At 41.3% G+C, this 19,702-nt stretch overlaps 1 protein-coding gene across 2 annotated transcripts; it reads left to right on the forward strand.

Moving 5' to 3' along the window:
- The first annotated feature begins 1,316 nt into the window (after positions 1-1,316).
- LOC131940537 (forkhead box protein D1) lies at positions 1,317-12,753 on the forward strand. 2 transcript variants are annotated; one of them, XM_059299200.1, is made up of 3 exons: positions 1,317-1,523; positions 10,075-12,360; positions 12,403-12,753. In XM_059299200.1, exon 2 carries the CDS (start codon positions 10,096-10,098, stop codon positions 12,349-12,351), a length of 2,256 nt encoding a protein of 751 aa, XP_059155183.1. In that variant the 5' UTR covers positions 1,317-1,523; positions 10,075-10,095; the 3' UTR covers positions 12,352-12,360; positions 12,403-12,753. The 2 variants fall into 2 exon arrangements, with proteins under 2 accessions (XP_059155183.1, XP_059155182.1); XM_059299199.1 differs by having other exon boundaries at positions 10,075-12,753.
- The last annotated feature ends 6,949 nt before the right edge of the window (positions 12,754-19,702 follow it).

Below are 19,702 nucleotides of genomic sequence, written 5' to 3' on the forward strand. Positions count from 1 at the left end.
CTCTGATGGGTACCTGAGTCCACCCAGCTCTGATGGGTACCTGAGTCCACCCAGCTCTGATGGGTACCTGAGTCCACCCAGCTCTGATGGGTACCTGAGTCCACCCAGCTCTAATGGGTACCTGAGTCCACCCAGCTCTAATGGGTACCTGAGTCCACCCAGCTCTGATGGGTACCTGAGTCCACCCAGCTCTGATGGGTACCTGAGTCCACCCAGCTCTGATGGGTACCTGAGTCCACCCAGCTCTGATGGGTACCTGAGTCCACCCAGCTCTGATGGGTACCTGAGTCCACCCAGCTCTGATGGGTACCTGAGTCCACCCAGCTCTGATGGGTACCTGAGTCCACCCAGCTCTGATGGGTACCTGAGTCCACCCAGCTCTGATGGGTACCTGAGTCCACCCAGCTCTGATGGGTACCTGACCCTAGTCCACCCAACACTGATGGGTACCTGACTCAATGAGTCCACCCAACTCAGATGGGTACCTAACCACCCAGCACTAATGGGTACCTAACTCACATTAGGGAAGGCAAGTAAATACGGCTAGGCTAATTGCTGACCACACTATCCCTTCATGTGCCTAGGTTATACAAACAGTTGAACTCTACTTCACCCTGCTCCATGGGTGGACTGGTTGGAAAGGGTAACTGTACTAATTAGTGTACCTGACCGCGAGCCATTAGACTGCTCTAATAACAACATCTCTAGTATACTGGTCACTCCATTCATGCTGGCTTTGTGAGGGCTAGGTAACAGTATTGTATTCTTTCCAGGAGGTGTTTGTGTGTGTGAAGGTGTGTGTGTGTGTGGGGGGGGGGGTACTGAAACTGTTCAAAGAGCTGTTGGCTCTTAAGATATTGCTCTAGGCTAGGGTCAGGTGTCTAGAACTGTCTTTGTTCCCCCCCCCCCTTCCCCTACACCCCGTGTAGCCTTAAGATGACGTAGACAGCGACTTATCAACAAACTATTTACACTCCAGTGAGTTCTGCTCAAAACAAAATGGCGGATATTTTTTTTTACCCCACAAAAATGTTGCCGGTCGGCCAGCGAGTTGCTACAGTGTGGGGGCGGGGGAGGGGCGGGGGAGGGGGCGGACGTTGACGCCCATCGCCGCTCGCGCTTGCCGGCTTAACCGGCAGGCCATTCGCTAGTTCGTGACACAAGGAGGCGTGGCCTAGCCGGAAGTTTACACGGCACCGGCGCGTGTAGCGGCAAGGGGGCGGGGCCCGGGTATCAATCTCTCACTTTGTTGGATGTCAGAGGCCGAGCCAGTGACAGCCGATGTCGTTCAGCAGCCGTCTAGCAGATCACGGCCAGTACCTCAGCCAACACCAGTCAACAGACAGCAGCACCAAACTCCACTACACCATCGCTAGAGTCGGCTGTCGCCCTACTACGGGCTGGGTCTGTGTGTTCTTGTGTTCCCTGGGAGTATCTATCTGCTCTACCCGACCCGAGAGACCCGTGTTTGAGACCCGTATGAGGCTGACCCGTGTGAAACTGGTCACCACTTAACACTGGACGTGAGTAGACCATACTTCAATTTTTTTTGTTTTATCTACAAAATTTAAAGATAACCTCATCTTATCCGGCTGTTTTTATTTTAATTGTATCCGTTGTAATTTTAGATATTGTAGTTTTAGTTAATTTAGTTTTAGTTATTGTATTTTTAGTTATTGTAGTTTTAGTTATTGTAGTGTTGGCTTAGCGTAACAATAGGACATGTTTAACTGTCGTTGAGTAAGTTAATGTCTAGACAATATCTAGCCAATGACTTTACAAACAGGATAATTAGCTTAATTAACACACCTTGCTACTGAAGGGGTTTCTACTACTACACGAACACTGAGCAGCACGCAGATTTATTGTATGGACAGTTTAGTCCGCCCCCCCCCCCCCACACCCCCTTCTTTTTAAAAACAAAACAAAAAACAAATTAGAGAACAAAACAAAACAACTTATCTGCTGTGTTTGGTTATTGTCGATGTTTGAACCCTGGACCAGTTATTGACCGACACAAATTAGCGCCACACAGTGCCCTATCGTCCGACCACCTCTAGTCCGTGGTTGGTGCCAGACTTACAAAAGGTGCCAGCCTGAAATCTAACCCAACATCTGATCGTACATTCTAGCCGTATGTTCCACTAGAGAATTAACTGATGAACTAGCCGATGTCAGCCAACACATTCAGTTAGCATGTCGCTAATAAGTTAACCGCCAATAACCAGCTCATTACAGTAACCACATGTTAAATAACCAGTTAACCAGCCCACACAACACTGTGTGACTTCATTACAAGATTGACTGTTCAGACTGGATTGCGTCCAAATGATTGAATATTAATCTCACATTCAAATGATTGAATGTTAATCACACATCCAAATGATTGAATGTTAATCACACATCCAAATGATTGAATGTTAATCACACATCTAAATGATTGAATGTTAATCATACATCCAAATGATTGAATGTCAATCATTCATCCAAATGATTGAATGTTAATTACACATCCAAATGATTGAATGTTAATCATACATTCAAATGATTGAATGTTAATCATACATCCAAATGATTGAATGTTAATCACACATCCAAATGATTGAATGTTAATCATACATCCAAATGATTGAATGTTAATCATACATCCAAATGATTGAATGTTAATCACACATCCAAATTATTGAATGTTAATCATACATCCAAATGATTGAATGTTAATCACACATCCAAATTATTGAATGTTAATCATACATCCAAATGATTGAATGTTAATCACACATCCAAATGAGTGACAATCACACATCCAAATGAGTGAGTGACAATCACACATCAAAATGATTGAGTAAAAATTATACATACAAATTTTCCACTTATTCAAATGTAAAATAATTACACCGCAGTATAAGATTAATCACACACACACACACACACCACTCATCATTTAATCACTGCCACATATCACCCCCACACAAGTCAATCCAAACGGCACCACCACAAAACACCACCACAAAACACAACATAGAACACCACCAGTGAACATCAGCACGAAATACAAGCATTTGATGGTCATATCGTTTTCCCTTAATTAAAAAAAATATTCATCCAAAAAACGCTGAAAAGAAACGAATAGACGTGATATTGCCAGTTACAAAAGAAAACATTTCCGACAATATTTTTGTATCTTTAGCGGGGTGTCAAGACAGAAAACAGACAGCAGAAAACAGAAAATACACGAGCAGATATTGATGATCAAACTGATACCATCGTTTGTCCTGTGGGGGGGGGGGGGGGGGTCCGTGCTAGGCTTCATCTCATTAGAGAGTCAGACACTTGTACGGCCTTAAGAGCCGCCCCACCCCCTCACCCCCCATACACCCGGCCAGTGCAAGGACTGATGATCACATTATACCAACTCAAATTTCATTTGATCAAGCGGTTGACTATTTGCACCCATACCTAGTCCTCGCTTGTTGTAAAAATAAGTGCGAAAACATTAAAAGAAAAAGCCAAAACAAAACAACCATTAGTCTTACTCATTAGGTTAGTATGGTAACGACTGAACAGTATGGTATGGAAGACAATAAAGCGCCGAAAATAATCTAGATCTAGAATTCATAGTTAATTTTATTTTATTATGTGTGTGTGGAGAGGGTTTGGAGGGGGCGGGCAACACCCGGCTCTCATTGAAACTCGGCAATAAGTCAATCTTTTAAAGGGCGAGGGTTCGAATCCCATGTTTCTCACAATCTCGTTTTATGTTGGTTCATATTTTTTAGTTAACAGTAATGCTAGCGTTTGCCTAAAATTAAATTGTTAACAGTATTGCTAGTGTCAACCTAAAATTAAATGTTAACGGTATTGCTATCGCGGACCTAAAATTAAATTGTTAACGGTATTGCTAGTGTCAATCTAAAATTAAATTGTTAACAGTATTGCTAGTGTCAACCTAAAATTTAATTAACAGTAATGCTATCGCGGGCCTAAAATTAAATTGTTAACAGTATTTCTATCTAACATATTGGTGACAGTGAGTTTCTAAAATACTGTAAGCGAAAAATGATTTGAAACAAATTTGGATTTTTGGTGATATTTATTGATCGTGTAGCCTGAAAATATTATCAGTAAAATTAAATGATAATTGCCCCAAATAAATTGTCAATGACAAGTTGTATTTGATAGTAAGTTGTCAATTTGATTACAGCTTTAGAAACATCAAATTTTTAGTCAAACTCAACTATCAATTAGTCTAGATTGCTAGTCATTAGGCCAACATATTATTTGATTTAATTTTTTTTAGTCGTAATTGGCCTGAATTGGTAGTTCATTATCAATTATTTATCATTAATTGCTAGTCGTTATTGTTTGTGAATATAAATTGTTAGTTAATATAAATAGTCATTATAAATAGTTTATGTAAATAGTTAGGCAATATAAATAGTTAGCCATTTTAAATTATCATTCTAAACTGTTGGTCATTCTAAATTGTTGGTCATTATCAATTGTTGGTCATTCTAAACTGTTGGTCATTCTAAATTGTTGGTCATTATAAATTGTTCGTCATTATAATCGATTAATCGTTATAATTGGTTAATCATTATAAATTGTAAATAATAATGAAAACGAAGCAAGAACTTTTAATTAATTATTTAATTAAACATATATTAATTTATTTCAGTAAGCCTAGCCGAATTTACCATACACATAGTTTTTAAGGATGTTTTGGTTTAAAAAATAATTATAAAATAAAAAGAATTAGTTATGGGCTCGTAGTAAACTAGAATTGTGTTTTGGTTTAAAAAACAAGGATACAATAAAATACATAGTTATCTATGGGCTCACAGTAAACTAGACTTGTGTTTTGTAGTTTTGCTGATGATGAAGACAGCGATTTGTGTTTGGTTAAAAAAAAAACTTGACCAGTGAATTAACGACCAGTCGAAATGTGACCAGTTCACTCCCTTTATATTTTCATTTGTATAAGTTGCGAGTTAGTTATAGGCCTAGGTTTTTAATTTTAGGCTTTTTATCTTTTATTACGGTTAATGCACAAACATCAAATGTTTTCTCATGACGAGTCCTGGATTAAAAAAAAATATTGATTTGATGTATTAGATTAATGCAGTGGATTAAAATTGTGACGCTGTTACGTCATCAATCAAGTACTAGAACACAGGTCAGTGAACTCAGCGGCTCATCTGATATCTGACACGTTTTCTGGACTTGCGGCTCACCTCAGCAGTAACCTCAGCATTAACCTCAACAGTAATTTTCGGGGGGGGGGGGGGCGGACACTGTCAAAAGTATATATTTTCTATATAAATTCCATTTCGTTCGGGGGGGGGGGGGGGAGGGGGGGGGGTGTGATAGACTTTTTTCCCCGAAGAGATGCCTGGAAGAAACTCTGGCTGATGTAGTAGTATAATACTGTAGCGCTGATGAAGTACTTAACTATAGCGTAGCGCTGATGTAGTACTTAACTATACTGTAGCGCTGATGTAGTACTTAACTATACTGTAGCGCTGATGTAGTACTTAACTATATTGTAGCGCTGATGTAGTACTTAACTATACTGTAGCGCTGATGTAGTACTTAACTCTAGTTTAGTGATGATGTAGTACTTAACTATACTGTAGCGCTGATGTAGTACTTAACTATACTGTAGCGCTGATGTAGTACTTAACTATACTGTAGCGCTGATGTAGTACTTAACTATAGTGCTGCTTCATAATAAAGTTTATTTAAAAATGTTAGGCCTAATGATTTGGAAAATAAATTATCGATCTCCATAATTTCATTCAGGATTTTGTTGTTGAAGAAATATATTTCTGTCTAAAATATTTCAAACGTTATTTTAGCGAACATATCAATGTATAAACAAAAGATTATTCACAGACATGAATTTTAATATTTACACAATTAACAAAATACAAACACCTCACCTAGTAGGCCAGTGGCCAGTGGTCAGCAGCATCAAATCACTTTATTTCAGCCACATGTCTTCTTTACCACATACTGACATAAACATAATGTACAAAAACTTAGGATATACCGCAGAGGGTGACACCATCCAAAGGGTGACACCATCCAAAGGGTGACACCATACAAAGGGTGACACCAAAACGAACATTAGCACATGTTAATGAAAAAATCTGCTTTTTCCAAGTAGATTTGAACCGGGTTGGCGGGTGATGGGGCGACCCGAGTTGACCCTTGGGTTACCGTACCATGGGTTGGGGGGGTGGGGGCACTGTCACTTTGCTTGTACATAATGTCTTCAATTGTCGATCTTACTTTTATTTTAATAGAATTTATTTTTAAAAATCGTATTAATACTTAGATTGTTTTAAAACAGAATTAAATCAAATATAAAGAATTAAAAAAAATGACCCATGTTTAGATTTAGGTGAGGTAAAGTTTCTGGAACATTCACATATTTAACACATGGGATTTCATATACAAAAGCTCAAGTCGTAGGCTTCCGTCGAAAAAACTTTAAAATGTTTGATGACAAAAAGTGAAACGATTGAAATATTTTAATATAGCGTCAAATATTTCTTTTATTGTCAGCCTTTTGGTTTGAAATGTTGCGAATTAATTTTACGCTAATTGTTTAGTTGTACAAGACATTGCTATTTTTACCATGGGCAGGTCATGAGTTCTACATCATTAGTGGAATGGGGTGGGGGGGGGGGGGTCTATTAAATGCTTGTGTCAACGAAGCGAGGCACGGAATACATTTTTATTGAATTAAAAGAATTATCCGATGAAAATGTTAATTTACTTTTTTAATGGTTAAAAGGGCGGTTGGTTAATTATTGAAAGTGTCGTTCTTTTTTAAACATAGACCGTGTTTTAAACCGATTCCATATGAAAGCAAACCTAATGACATTTATAATATAACTACACTAATGACATATGTTATAGCTAAATTTATGACACTTAGTAGAATAAAACGAATGACGAATATATCTAAACTAATGACACAAACAATCGCTAAACTTATGAATTCTACTAGGGCTAAACTTATGACATAAAGAATCGCTAAACTTATCAAATGTACTAGGGCTAAACTTATGAATTCTACTCGGGCTAAACTTGTGATTGTACAATGGTTGAAGCTCTGAGTTTGGCCGTAACTGGGGTCAATGACTTACTCGAAAACTCATCAGATTAAATAGAGTCCTTTCATATGACGTCACGTCCGTTCGTGATACCTACGCCCGCCGCCACAGTGGTGTACACAAGACGTAAACACAATCAGCTGTTCGCCAGCGCTGGACGTGTTCACCAGCGCTGGACGCGTTCACTGTATGTAAAGAACCGCACCCGCGGAAAAGGAAAAATACGTTAAAAAACTTGAACTCTTAGGAATTGAAGATCCTTATACTGTTATTGACAGTTTCGTATAAATAAATATGTGGACAAAATTTCTAAATAAAAATACTGTTAGTAATACTGTTTGCGTTTAGAGTTAAAGTAGCCGAATATGATAAAATGCAGTTCTCGATACTTTGTTTCATGTAAGGACAGTAAAATAATAAACTTCATTTTAGTTATAAAAGATAACTATTAATAAAACAAATATGCTCGACCTTCACAAATACTAATAGTAAAAGACAAAGTCAAAAGTAATAGGCTAATAAGAATAATAAGATCTAATAGTAGGCCTAATACCTGGCTCCGCTGGGTAGACATAGAATCTAGAATCTACTTCTTTACTTAAATTTAATTACTTTAGATCTACATTCGATTCAAAATACACCCATAATAAATCAAAAGTAGTCATAATTGGCCTAATAAAGCATTTAATTGTCTCTAAGATCTAAAATCTCGCTCTATTATCTAATCATTTTTTTTTAGCAAACGAAATTTTCTGAAATTGAAATAGATTATATAACTAGACTTAGATCTAGAATCTGCTACTTAAATTAAATTGTAAAACTTTATACAAGCATGTAGTTGATATTATTGTAGTAGAAGGCTTTAATAAATTACTAAGGCCTACCTACTTTGTTGTCTTTTTACAGCAATATGGATTGTATCTGATACTGGACTGAGTTTAATTAAATTCAAATTCATATCTAGTAATTGGTCTACTAAGTTTTTGTAGCCTAGTAGTACAATCTAGATCATACCAGCCAACAACAAATAACCACATTATTATTATTTGGTTAATGATTAGGCTAATTTTTTTTTAAATCCACTGTTTATAAAAGAAACAAATCAAGCTAGAAACATTATAAGTGAGATGGTTTAGAATAATAACAATGGACCCAGTCTACAATTGATACAATTGCAGGTCTACATAGGGCCTACAGTCTAGTAGTTTACAGTAGGCACCTAGTGTGTAGCTAGTATACTAGTGTGTAGCTGTCCAGAGTTAAGATTCTTAATGCCTTAATGCTTTCCCCTGATAAGCCGTGTGCTATAAATGACATAACATGACACCGAGGTGAGAAGTGTTGAGGGGAGAGCAGTGGGACTTTCCCCTTTGTTCTCCCTGCTGGGCCCTGAGGGTCAAAATTATATAAGAAATACTATCTCTGTGGGGCTGGGTATCACGGAGGTGAGACATTTTCAGGGGAGGGCAGGGCAGACTCCTCTTTGGTTTTATTGTGGGCTAGATACAGGTGGGGGCAGCCATTATGAGGGTTGAACGTCAGTATTAATGTGGATTTTAAGGGTCTTAAATTGTATAACATGCTACCCAGATTGGTTATTACCCATGGATTATATTAGCCGTTGTAGTGTGGGTTTTGTAGGAGTTAAGTGGTCTCACGTTTGCTACAGTAGAGTAGATAACCTCTAATATATTACTGCATTTGATCAGCTTCATCTACTTAAACTCTAAACGCAAACGGTATTACTAACAGTATTTTTATTTAGAAATTTCGGCCACATATTTATATTATCCACGAAACTGTCAATAACTGTATAAGGATCTTCAATTCCTAAGAGTTCAAGTTTTTTAACATATTTTTCCTTTTCCGCGGGCGCGATTCTTTACCTACGGTGAACACGTCCAGCGCTGGCGAACAGCTGATTGTGTTTACGTCTGATGTACACCACTGTGGCGGCGGGCGTAGGTATCACGTGATTTAGGTCACGTGTTTGCAAGGACTCTATACCCTCTCCCCCCCCCCCCCCCAGGGTCAGACGAACTTACTGCACCGGGTATGCAGTGTTTAGCAAACACTTGAGACATTAATTACACGTTTCTCATTAATTTACGATTAAACATTGTAAATTACTTACATGAGAAATTTAAGCGTACATACATGCAGGGTATTAAATATCCTACCACTAATCTCAGTCTTAAATCGATAATCCAAATTTCTATTTCTAAAAAAAAGTGTAATATAAGGTAATATAATCCAGGAACATTTTTTATATCAGCGTGCTCACTAGTTGTTAAATCTAGTAGCTCTAACACTTTGATTAGCTCAACAAAAATAATAATAAATAGCTACTGTAGTTTTAAAACTAATTTTGCACCCAATAATTTTTTAAATAAATTTTGATTAAAATTTGAAATATGCTTACGGTTATTAAATGTTATTTCCTCAAACTTAAAGAAATCCTTAATCAGATTTGTGTCTGCTTGTATGTAACCAGATTTTTGTCTGCCTCTGTAACCAGATTTTTGTCTGCCTCTGTGTTACCAGATTTTTGTCTGCCTCTGTAACCAGATTTTTGTCTGCCTCTGTGTAACCAGACTTTTGTCTGCTTCTGTGTAACCAGATTTTTGTCTGCCTGTGTGTAACCAGATTTTTGTCTGCCTCTGTGTAACCAGATTTTTGTCTGCTTGTATGTAACCAGATTTTTGTCTGCCTCAGTGTAACCAGATTTTTGTCTGCCTCTGTGTAACCAGATTTTTTGTCTGCCTCTGTGTAACCAGATTTTTGTCTGCCTCTGTGTAACCAGATTTTTGTCTGCCTCTGTGTAACCAGATTTTTGTCTGCCTCTGTAACCAGATTTTTGTCTGCCTCTGTGTAACCAGATTTTTGTCTGCCTCTGTAACCAGATTTTTGTCTGCCTCTGTAACCAGATTTTTGTCTGCTTCTGTTTCAGACCTATCAGAGAGAGCTGGCGATGCGCTATGACGTCATGAACTTGTCGCTGGCTTACCCCCCTTCTCAAGGGCTGACCCAGGGGCATATGTTCCCCCACCAGCAGGCGTTGTACCCCGGGATGAACAGCTCAAACAAGACCTCCCCCTCCATGACGTCACCTCTGGGGGCCAGCACCCCCCTGACCAACGCCCCCAACAGCCTCCAGTCATCCCTGTCCCCTCTGTCGTCATCATCTTCCTCGTCCATGGAGTCGTCTGCCCTCTCAGCCTACAGCCAGATGTCGGCCCTGCAGAGCCTGCACAGGGAGAGGCTGGGTCTGCTCCACGGGGAGGCCCGGGGGTACGGCCAGGGGGAGGACTGCTTCTCTAAACCCTACCTGTCCGACCTCCGCCCGGGCGCCGACTTCCGCGAGCACTACACGGAGTACATCCGACAGCTCTCTGCCACCCATGCCAGGCATGAGCTCAGGGCCTCTCCCCAACACGACAAGAGACGCAACTCCCCCCACAGGAACCCCGGGTCACCGTCCGTGACCCCCACAGGGGTCGTGAACTCTGCGCACCAGTCCCCGGATAAGGACGGGTCGAGTGAGGACAGCTCACCCTTCGATGACCGTCACACGTCAGCAGACAACAACCGCACACACTCACCCAAGTCAGACTTTCACGCGCATAACTTCCTGGGTCACTATGACCTGGCCAACAACTCCCGCCAAAATGGCGGCAACCACGAGGAAGACGAAGAATTACTCCAGGTCGACTCTCCTCCACCTACCTCACCACGGATCCATGGCTCGCCCAGACATTCTCTGGCCAGCGATGACGAACATCACCACGATGATGAAGATGACGAGGACAGAGACATTATGTCGCGGTACGACAACGAGGACATTGACCACGACATTTGCCACACCATGGATAACGACGCGCCGCTATCGCCATCAAAAGACTATGATATTAACGACGAGGATAACGACGGCAGCAAGCCGGCAGACGATTCGCACGGCGCCAACCCCGGCCACGCCTCCATGAAGAAAAAGTCCAGTCTAGTCAAGCCGCCGTATTCCTACATCGCTCTCATCACCATGTCCATCCTTCAGTCGCCCCGGAAGCGGCTGACTTTGTCGGGAATCTGTGAGTTCATCATGAACAGGTTCCCCTACTTCCGGGAAAAGTTCCCCGCCTGGCAGAACAGCATTCGGCACAACCTCTCGCTTAACGACTGCTTCGTCAAGATTCCCCGGGAACCGGGAAATCCCGGCAAGGGAAATTACTGGACGCTAGACCCGGCTAGCGAAGACATGTTTGATAACGGAAGTTTCTTGAGGAGGAGGAAGCGGTACAAGCGGTCATCACACCTCGACATGATGGGCCAGAACCCCGCCTTCATGTCCGCCGCTGATTCCTATTTCCATCACCACGGCTTCATCAACCCCCACTCCCCGCACCCCGGGGCGTTCCACCCCAGCTCAGGACCCCTGGGCTACCCGTACATGCCCCCGGGGTTAAGCCACTCCCTCTCCATGATGCAGAACGATTACTCCGTCAGACACCCCCACCACGCCCCGCACCCGGGCCCCCCACATTTCCACCTACCCCTGGGTCCTGTAGGACTTCCAGGACTCCACCATAGTCCTATGTCCTCCATGACGCTCCACCGTAACCCCAACAGCCAGATCCGGCAGTTGGAGAAGCTAGAGGTCCAGGATAGGCAGTCTCCGGTCTCTGAGAGAAAAACTTCCATTCCATCTTCCCCACCCACCTCACCCAGATCTTCACCCTCCCCGGGCGCCTCCTCACCCCCCGCCCCCACACCCCAGTCACGGCTACAGCCCAGTACCACCGTGTCCACGTCTACCACACAGAAAAAAGGTTTCACGATCGACAACATCATCGGCACCTCCTCCTCCACCCACACCACCCCCTCCCCATCCACATCCACACCTCTATCCATCAAAACCGAACCCAAATCCATCCCCACCACCTCTCCCCCCTCCTCCATGTTGGCGCCGCCCTCAGCCGTGGCGGCAGCGGCAGCCCTGTTGCCGGCTTATCGTGCCGGTCTTGCCGGCTTCAACCTGACGTCATCATTCTCTTCATTCTCCTCCCTGCAAGCCCTGAGGTCGGCGCCCTGGGACTTGCCAGGGCGGCCGGGGGGAGCCACCAGCGCTTTCGCCTCCCCTTTCGCGGGAGCTCTGTCCAACCTAACGCCACTTGACCTAGAAAAATACCGACAGTACGTGCAGGCATGCGCCATATCGGGCTGGCCTCGGTGACCTGCTCGCCTGGACATGACTTCAGTCAACTGGCCTCGGTGACCTGCTCACCTGGACATGACTTCAGTCAACTTGACTTGAGATCTCAGATCTCACCTGATCTCACGCCAGACAGTCAGCCAAGTAGCTCGACTCTACTGCGTCTGCCGTCGCCAGTAAAGTGATATGTAACACTAATTTTAATTTTCTTCCAAATGTGAAGACTCGTTGAATGTGAATGACAAATTATTTTATTGATCCAAAAAGCCAAAATGCTTTATAGCTGTCAAATTTCTTTTATTCTATAGTAGATGTCAGAGAAATTGTCTATTTATAGATTATAAATAAGTTGATTCAAATGATGCAATTTGATGTATTGTGATTGTAGTATTTACATTTTCTTCATGTTTATTCATGCGTGTCTCTAAGCCATTAAATTATTTTGTAAAAAAAAAAAACCCACCGTTTTTGTAAGTTATCAAGATACTGCTGTAGTTCAGTGTTCGTTTCGTTTAGCGGTTAATGTGGTGTGGTTGTATGTCATTACGTTTTGTGGTAGACTGGTGTGGTTGTATATCACTCGTCAAATTTTTTTCTGATTTGTCACATTTGTGTGTCATTTATTGGATGACATATCCGTATGTCATACCTCTTCATTGTCACTGAATGTCACTATCACCGTAATGTCATTTCTCGTGATTCTAGTGGTATGTCGTCAGTCTGTTATTATACTGCTAGTCTGTCATACTGCTAGTCTGTCATACAGCTAGTCTGTCATACTGCTAGTCTGTCATCTGCTAGTCTGTCATTAAATTTGTTACAAGCAATCAGATGCTGAAGGACTGGAAGGTGTTATCATTTGTTACACCAAACTGTAACACCTTCACATGACACACCATCGGTGTAACAACATAGGAACCCACATGCACCACATAGGAGACCACATACACCACATAATAAGTCTCATACACCACATGTGAAACGACATACACTATAGGTACGACAACGTTCACCCTGAAATAGAACCAATACGGACCCATTCAAACTCCGTTTATTCTAGTCGTAGCGATTCTTCAGAATATTTTCACAGAATAAGATTAGAAGCTACGCACTGAAATTATGGGATGTCAATGCGACAAATAATCTTTGCGTATTTATTTTGCAAGCCACTAACCAGTAGTCTTGCATAATTAATGAGGCATCATTTAGCGTCAAAGGCGGCACCCCTAGTTCTGGAACTCGACCTAGGGTTACGTTTGATGTTCAATTAATTTTGTTGACACAAATGGAGCCGCTTTTTTTAAAACTCGCCAAAACTAATATGAAACATTTGTGAAAGCGAGGCAAAAATATGTTTGTATGAAAACGATGCTAAAAATTTGACTAGACCTTTTAGCGAGATTTCAAATGTTGAACGAACCGAAAGACCGACTAAATAAATAACTTTCACAAACCTCGTTAGATCTTGAATCCCTGGGTTCTCTTCAACAAAGTAGCTTCATATTTTGATATGAATAGCCCACCAGTTACAAGTTGATGATGCCCCTTTTTGCTGAATCAATGCAATCTGCCCCAGTCAGTGGGGGGCATACAATGTCCCGTTTGATGATTCTAATCAATTCAAATTTAATAAGACTTTTAAAAAATAAATAAAATCAAAGCCGTTGGTCGCCAGAGAAAATGTATAAGTAATTTAAAATTGACGGCACATTCAGTGCACTTCTAACTTTAGGTCTGTGTAGGGATAATGTTGCTAAAACTTGTAAAGCGGTTAGCCAACAGTAAGGGGTATTGGATTCAAGTATTGATACAAACATCAATTAACTTATTGGATTCAAGTATTGATACAAACATCAAATAACTTATTGGATTCAAGTATTGATACAAACATCAAATAACTTATTGGATTCAAGTATTGATACAAACATCAATTAACTTATTGGATTCAAGTATTGATACAAACATCTACTAACTTATTGGATTCAAGTATTGATACAAACATCAATTAACTTATTCAAGTATCGATACAAACATCAATTAACCTTATTGGATTCAAGTATGAATACAAACATCAAATAACTTATTGACCAATTCCGTTAGAAGTGCACATCTTTACAATTTCATTTGTTAAAAATTTGTTGGAGTGATGTTTTTAAAATAAGTAATCGATCACATAAAATGTAGGGTATCGCAATTTTTAATTTTAAGTTCAAAATATTTCTCCGCCCAGTGGGTCTACCTTTGAAACGTTACAGCCCCCCCCCCCCCCCAATCTGCTGATAGCAAGCCCCACCCTTCTTTACCAGTTACAGGTCACCACGTTCCACCATAGCCCCCCCCCCCCCTCCTCTGGACGTGACCTTCAGACAGACCCCACGTGGACAAGGGCTAAATACAGGACCCCCCCCCCCCACACACACGGACAAGGGCTGAATACAGGACCCCCACACACACATGGACAGGGCCTAAAGAAGCCCCTCCCCCATGACAGGGCCTACACCCCCCTCCCCACACCCAACATGGAAAAAGCATACAACCGCCCCCCCCCCCCTTAAATATCGCAGAACACCAGACTTACAGTGTTGAAAAAAAAAAAAAGAAATGAAAATTTTTAAACCCAAATTTGAATGTTAACATGAAAGTTTTCTTCTTCTGAAATATCATTAGACACATTAAACACCATTAAATACCATTAAGCACATTAAACACATCAAACACCATTAAACACAAAACTCCCTACCTCTGGCCCTAAAGTTTACGAGAAATCCCTTGAAAACTTGACCATAAAAATGTTTTATTCGACTCAGACAAAATGGCGAATCATTCTCACAAGTCTAAAATTTTAATACTTCCGTTTCATTTTCTACGCTCCCAGTTTTTTCTTCTATTCTCGCTCAGACTATCCCAACCGTCAAATGTATGAAAAATGTGTGACACATATGTGACACATGTGTGACGAATGTGTGTCAAACTTCATTCAAAGTCTTATTACATTTTCATTTGTTTATTTTAGCTAGTTTCACTACATACCGCTAAACAAGTTTACTACAAGGACTACACTTGTTCGCTGAAGTTGTTACATAACATTTTCTGTTTGTTAAAACTGTTACATAACATTTTCTGTTGGCTAAGTTATTGTTTCTGCCTGCCGTAAATGTAAACTTTTCTGTCTGTCTAAAAAAAACCCAATTTAAAATCAATATTTTGTCTGGGGTAGAAATCAACTTTTTCTCTTAGTAGTAAAAATCAACTTTTCTGCCTCAAATATTAATATTTTTCCACCACGAAATTCAACTTTCTATTTACTGTAAACGCCAACAAAAAAAAATTTCAACTTTTTGTGAGATGTACCATTAACATTTCTCGTTTGCTGGAAATGTAAACTATTTTGTCTGATGTAGTAATTGTTTTCTGTTTTCTGTAAGCATTGATTGTGTCTGTATGCCGTAAATATCAATAATTGTAACGTAAATATCAAGTTTTTTACTTGCCTTAAAATCTATTATTTTGTCTTAACTGTTTGGTAGTCTTCATCACAAAGTCATCTGTCATTTCCAAAATTGATGCACAACTTAAAATGTGTGCAAAGATGATGTTTTGGCTGATATAAATGTTACTTTTGCTCGATACTTGATCTTTATTGTATTGTACAATAGACCTACTAGCCATCAGATTAAAAAACATTTGATCATTTGTTGCAAGTAAATTTGTAGCCTCGGATGTGGTGGTTGAGGCTAGCAATGGGTGTAGTTGTAAGTTGTTTATGTATGACCTTGACCTAGAGCGTCTCACCTTGTACTCATTAACCTTTATGTAAAATGTATTCGTCAGTGCACCGCCAACGGTGCACGTCAACGGTGCAACTCTCAGCGCACTAGCGTGCACTGTAGTCGTGCACACAGCCTTGATGTAGTGATGGGATGAATTTGTGTTGGATGTTGGATGTTGGTCAAATGTGTTTAATAAACATATGTGATGACCTATGTATGTGTACATTGGATGTTGGATGTTGAACGAATGTTGCAATAAACGTATATGATGACCTATGTATGTGTACGTTGGATGTTGTAAAAATGTTGCAATAAACTGATGTGATGACCTATGTATGTGAACGTTGGATGTTGTAAAAATGTTGCAATAAGATTATTCCAACACCACCACCACCGTATTCCCCTTTATCTCTCCCGTCTACACACAACATAGCCTGGGCCTCATCGCTTCCTTTGTTCCGTCTTTTCACAAAGCAAAGCTGTTTAACAAATCTCAAGACCTTCCAAGACGGGCAAGGAAAAACAAATGCTTTTATTATGTAAATACAATAAAATAAAATCTACATTGTATGTGCTTTAAATGTTCGTCGCCGGCAAGAAGTGGAATAGTTTTTCATAATTTCCCGGCTAATGGGGCAGAGATTTGGCCTGGGCTTGTCCGGTTGGCTGCCTGCCTGCGCCAGAGCCATCAAACTTTAACCAGCCAAAGATATAAGACAAAGCGTAGACAAATATTTGGAGTAGTCTGGGACCGGCGAGACTATCTCAGAAACCGCATCTTTCCAGTGGAGCCATTGATTGTCCTGTGCCAGTCCCCAGCCCACCCCCACACTGGCACCAGCGTCACCCCCACCCCCACACCTCTTGTCATGGAAATACCCACGCGAACCGTTTGTTCTTTAAGAGCGAGATTTGAAAAATTAACATTCGAAAAATCTGAACAAGTCTTTCATAGTTCAAGTCCCACGGAAAAAAAAAATCAATTCCTTAAAATGTTCTTTGCAAAACAGCGGTATCTATAATTTATCGTCTTCTCAAATCTGATCATAAATCGTATCGATTTCTGATCGATTTGTGGGCAAGATTTCACTGACAATGTTGCAGACGTCAACTGTTGAGCCTGTAAATGGCCAGCGTTTGCCGGGCGCCTGGCATGAGAAAATCTTGTCAATATTTTAAAACCACTCGGTCCGCTGAAAGGGACCGCAAGAGGACAGGTCCAGATCCATAGTTAAAGTGAGACCTCGGCTCTAGGGACCCGGCTATCGATTTACCTCGCCTCCATACAGCTCTACATCACTGGAGTTCTTGGTAACTGTTAGTTCAATAGTAAAATAAACAACAAACTAGAGATTCACTGAAGGAAAATGTGTTAGTTCAACAGTAAAATAAACAACACACTTAGGATTCAATGGAAAAAAGTAAAATACGATCTGGATAAATGTATATTTTAGTCGATACTTTGACATGATACACTACAGGATGGGCGAGAGCAGAGGCGTCGCAAGGCGGGGGCAGGGGGGGGGGGGGAAATCGCACCAGGTGACACCATTTAGGGGGGTGAGACCAAGACTAAAATATGCAAAATATATAGAGAAAAATGCTTTTTGCCAGTTTAGTAAATAAATTAAAAAGTAAATAAGTAAAAAGTCTAATATGTACACATCGACCTTCTCGAGTACACACACACACACACACACACACACACACACATACACACACACACACACACATATATATATATATATATATATATATATATATATATATATATATATATATATATATATATATATATATATATATATATATATATATATATATATATATATATATATACTTTTTTCCTTTGGTGTGTGTAAGGGGGGGGGTGACACCATGAAAAGCCGCACCGGGTGACACCTGACCTAGCGACGCCACTGGTTCAGTTACGTTAATTGGACATTTCATATACCGGTTAAAATGATTGTACCATGATTGTACCATGATTGTATGGTGTGGTCCACACAATGACCAATTAACACGAAGTAGGATTACAGCACCTTAAGATAATCCCGGATAATCCGCCGTCCTGTTAATTGTTGACAGTATGACCTACAAGGGAAGCAACTGTGTAGTCAATCAATCAACTACTTAATTAGAGACCTTTTCCGTGAGTCTAGTGAGAAACATAATTAAACGTCCGAATTTATTTATTTTTACTTTTTCTGTATGTGTAATGACCCCCCCCCCCCCCTCATTAAATCTGAGCTCTAATTAAGCCTGTGTCCAGCCGTATAGCGCCGTCTCCACACACCACCCTCCAAGTGAAACCAGCCGGCCGCCAGGAACAGCCTGAAGAACTTTCACCGTCTTTGTTAGATGTGACACAGATGGCCGTACGGAGCACCGTACTTTTCTCCGTCTGACGCCGGGTCACGTGACCGCTATTGTCCCGTCGCGCTGGGCTACAACAAAGTACCATTATACCAAAAACGTTTATTTAAATCCTTATACGAACGCTATTAGTTATTCTCATTTACAAGATAATAAAAATTTCCCTAATTAATTCACCGTATTAGGATGCGTTCTTTATGCTTAAAAGTCTACAGTTTCTGCTGTCTTTGTTAGATAGAATCATTTATAAACTTGGGTTGAATGGGATTCCATAGTTGGCTAGCATCATTTACAAACTGTGGCTGAATGGGTTTCCATAGTTTTATCGGAGCGACTGAAGAGAAGTCGGAACAGCATGTCTAAGTGGCCGGCCGTTTACAAAACGTGAGTACTTATCCCCCAAGCCTATCCACACCTAGCCTGCACGTGCGAACAACATCAGGAAACTGGAGCTGTTTATCATTGTGTCGTGCCTTTCTTTGATTTCGCCGCCTCGTTTCTCCTTTGTTCTACCCTACACTCCACACTAACCTCAACAATGCCCACCTACCCACACTGCCCTCAACAATGCCCACCTACCCACACTGCCCTCAACAATGCCCACCTACCCACACTGCCCTCAACAATGCCCACCTACCCACACTGCCCTCAACAATGCCCACCTACCCACACTGCCCTCAACAATAACCACCTACCCACACTGCCCTCAACAATGCCCACCTACCAACACTGCCCTCAACAATGCCCACCTACCAACACTGCCCTCAACAATAACCACCTACCCACACTGCCCTCAACAATAACCACCTACCCACACTGCCCTCAACAATAACCACCTACCCACACTGCCCTATACAATACTCACCTACCCACACTGCCCTCAACAATGCCCACCTACCAACACTGCCCTCAACAATGCCCACCTACCCACACTGCCCTCAACAATGCCCACCTACCAACACTGCCCTCAACAATGCCCACCTACCCACACTGCCCTCAACAATGCCCACCTACCAACACTGCCCTCAACAATAACCACCTACCCACACTGCCCTCAACAATGCCCACACTAACCTCAACAATGCCCACCTACCCACACTACCCTCAACAATGCCCACACTAACCTCAACAATGCCCACCTACCCACACTGCCCTCAACAATGCCCACCTACCCACACTGCCCTCAACAATGCCCACCTACCCACACTGCCCTCAACAATGCCCAC

The sequence above is a fragment of the Physella acuta genome, unplaced genomic scaffold, assembly GCF_028476545.2.
Source record: "Physella acuta isolate Inbredline_101_S28 unplaced genomic scaffold, ASM2847654v3 ptg000322l, whole genome shotgun sequence".
In the NCBI taxonomy this organism is placed as follows: Eukaryota; Metazoa; Mollusca; class Gastropoda; family Physidae; genus Physella; species Physella acuta.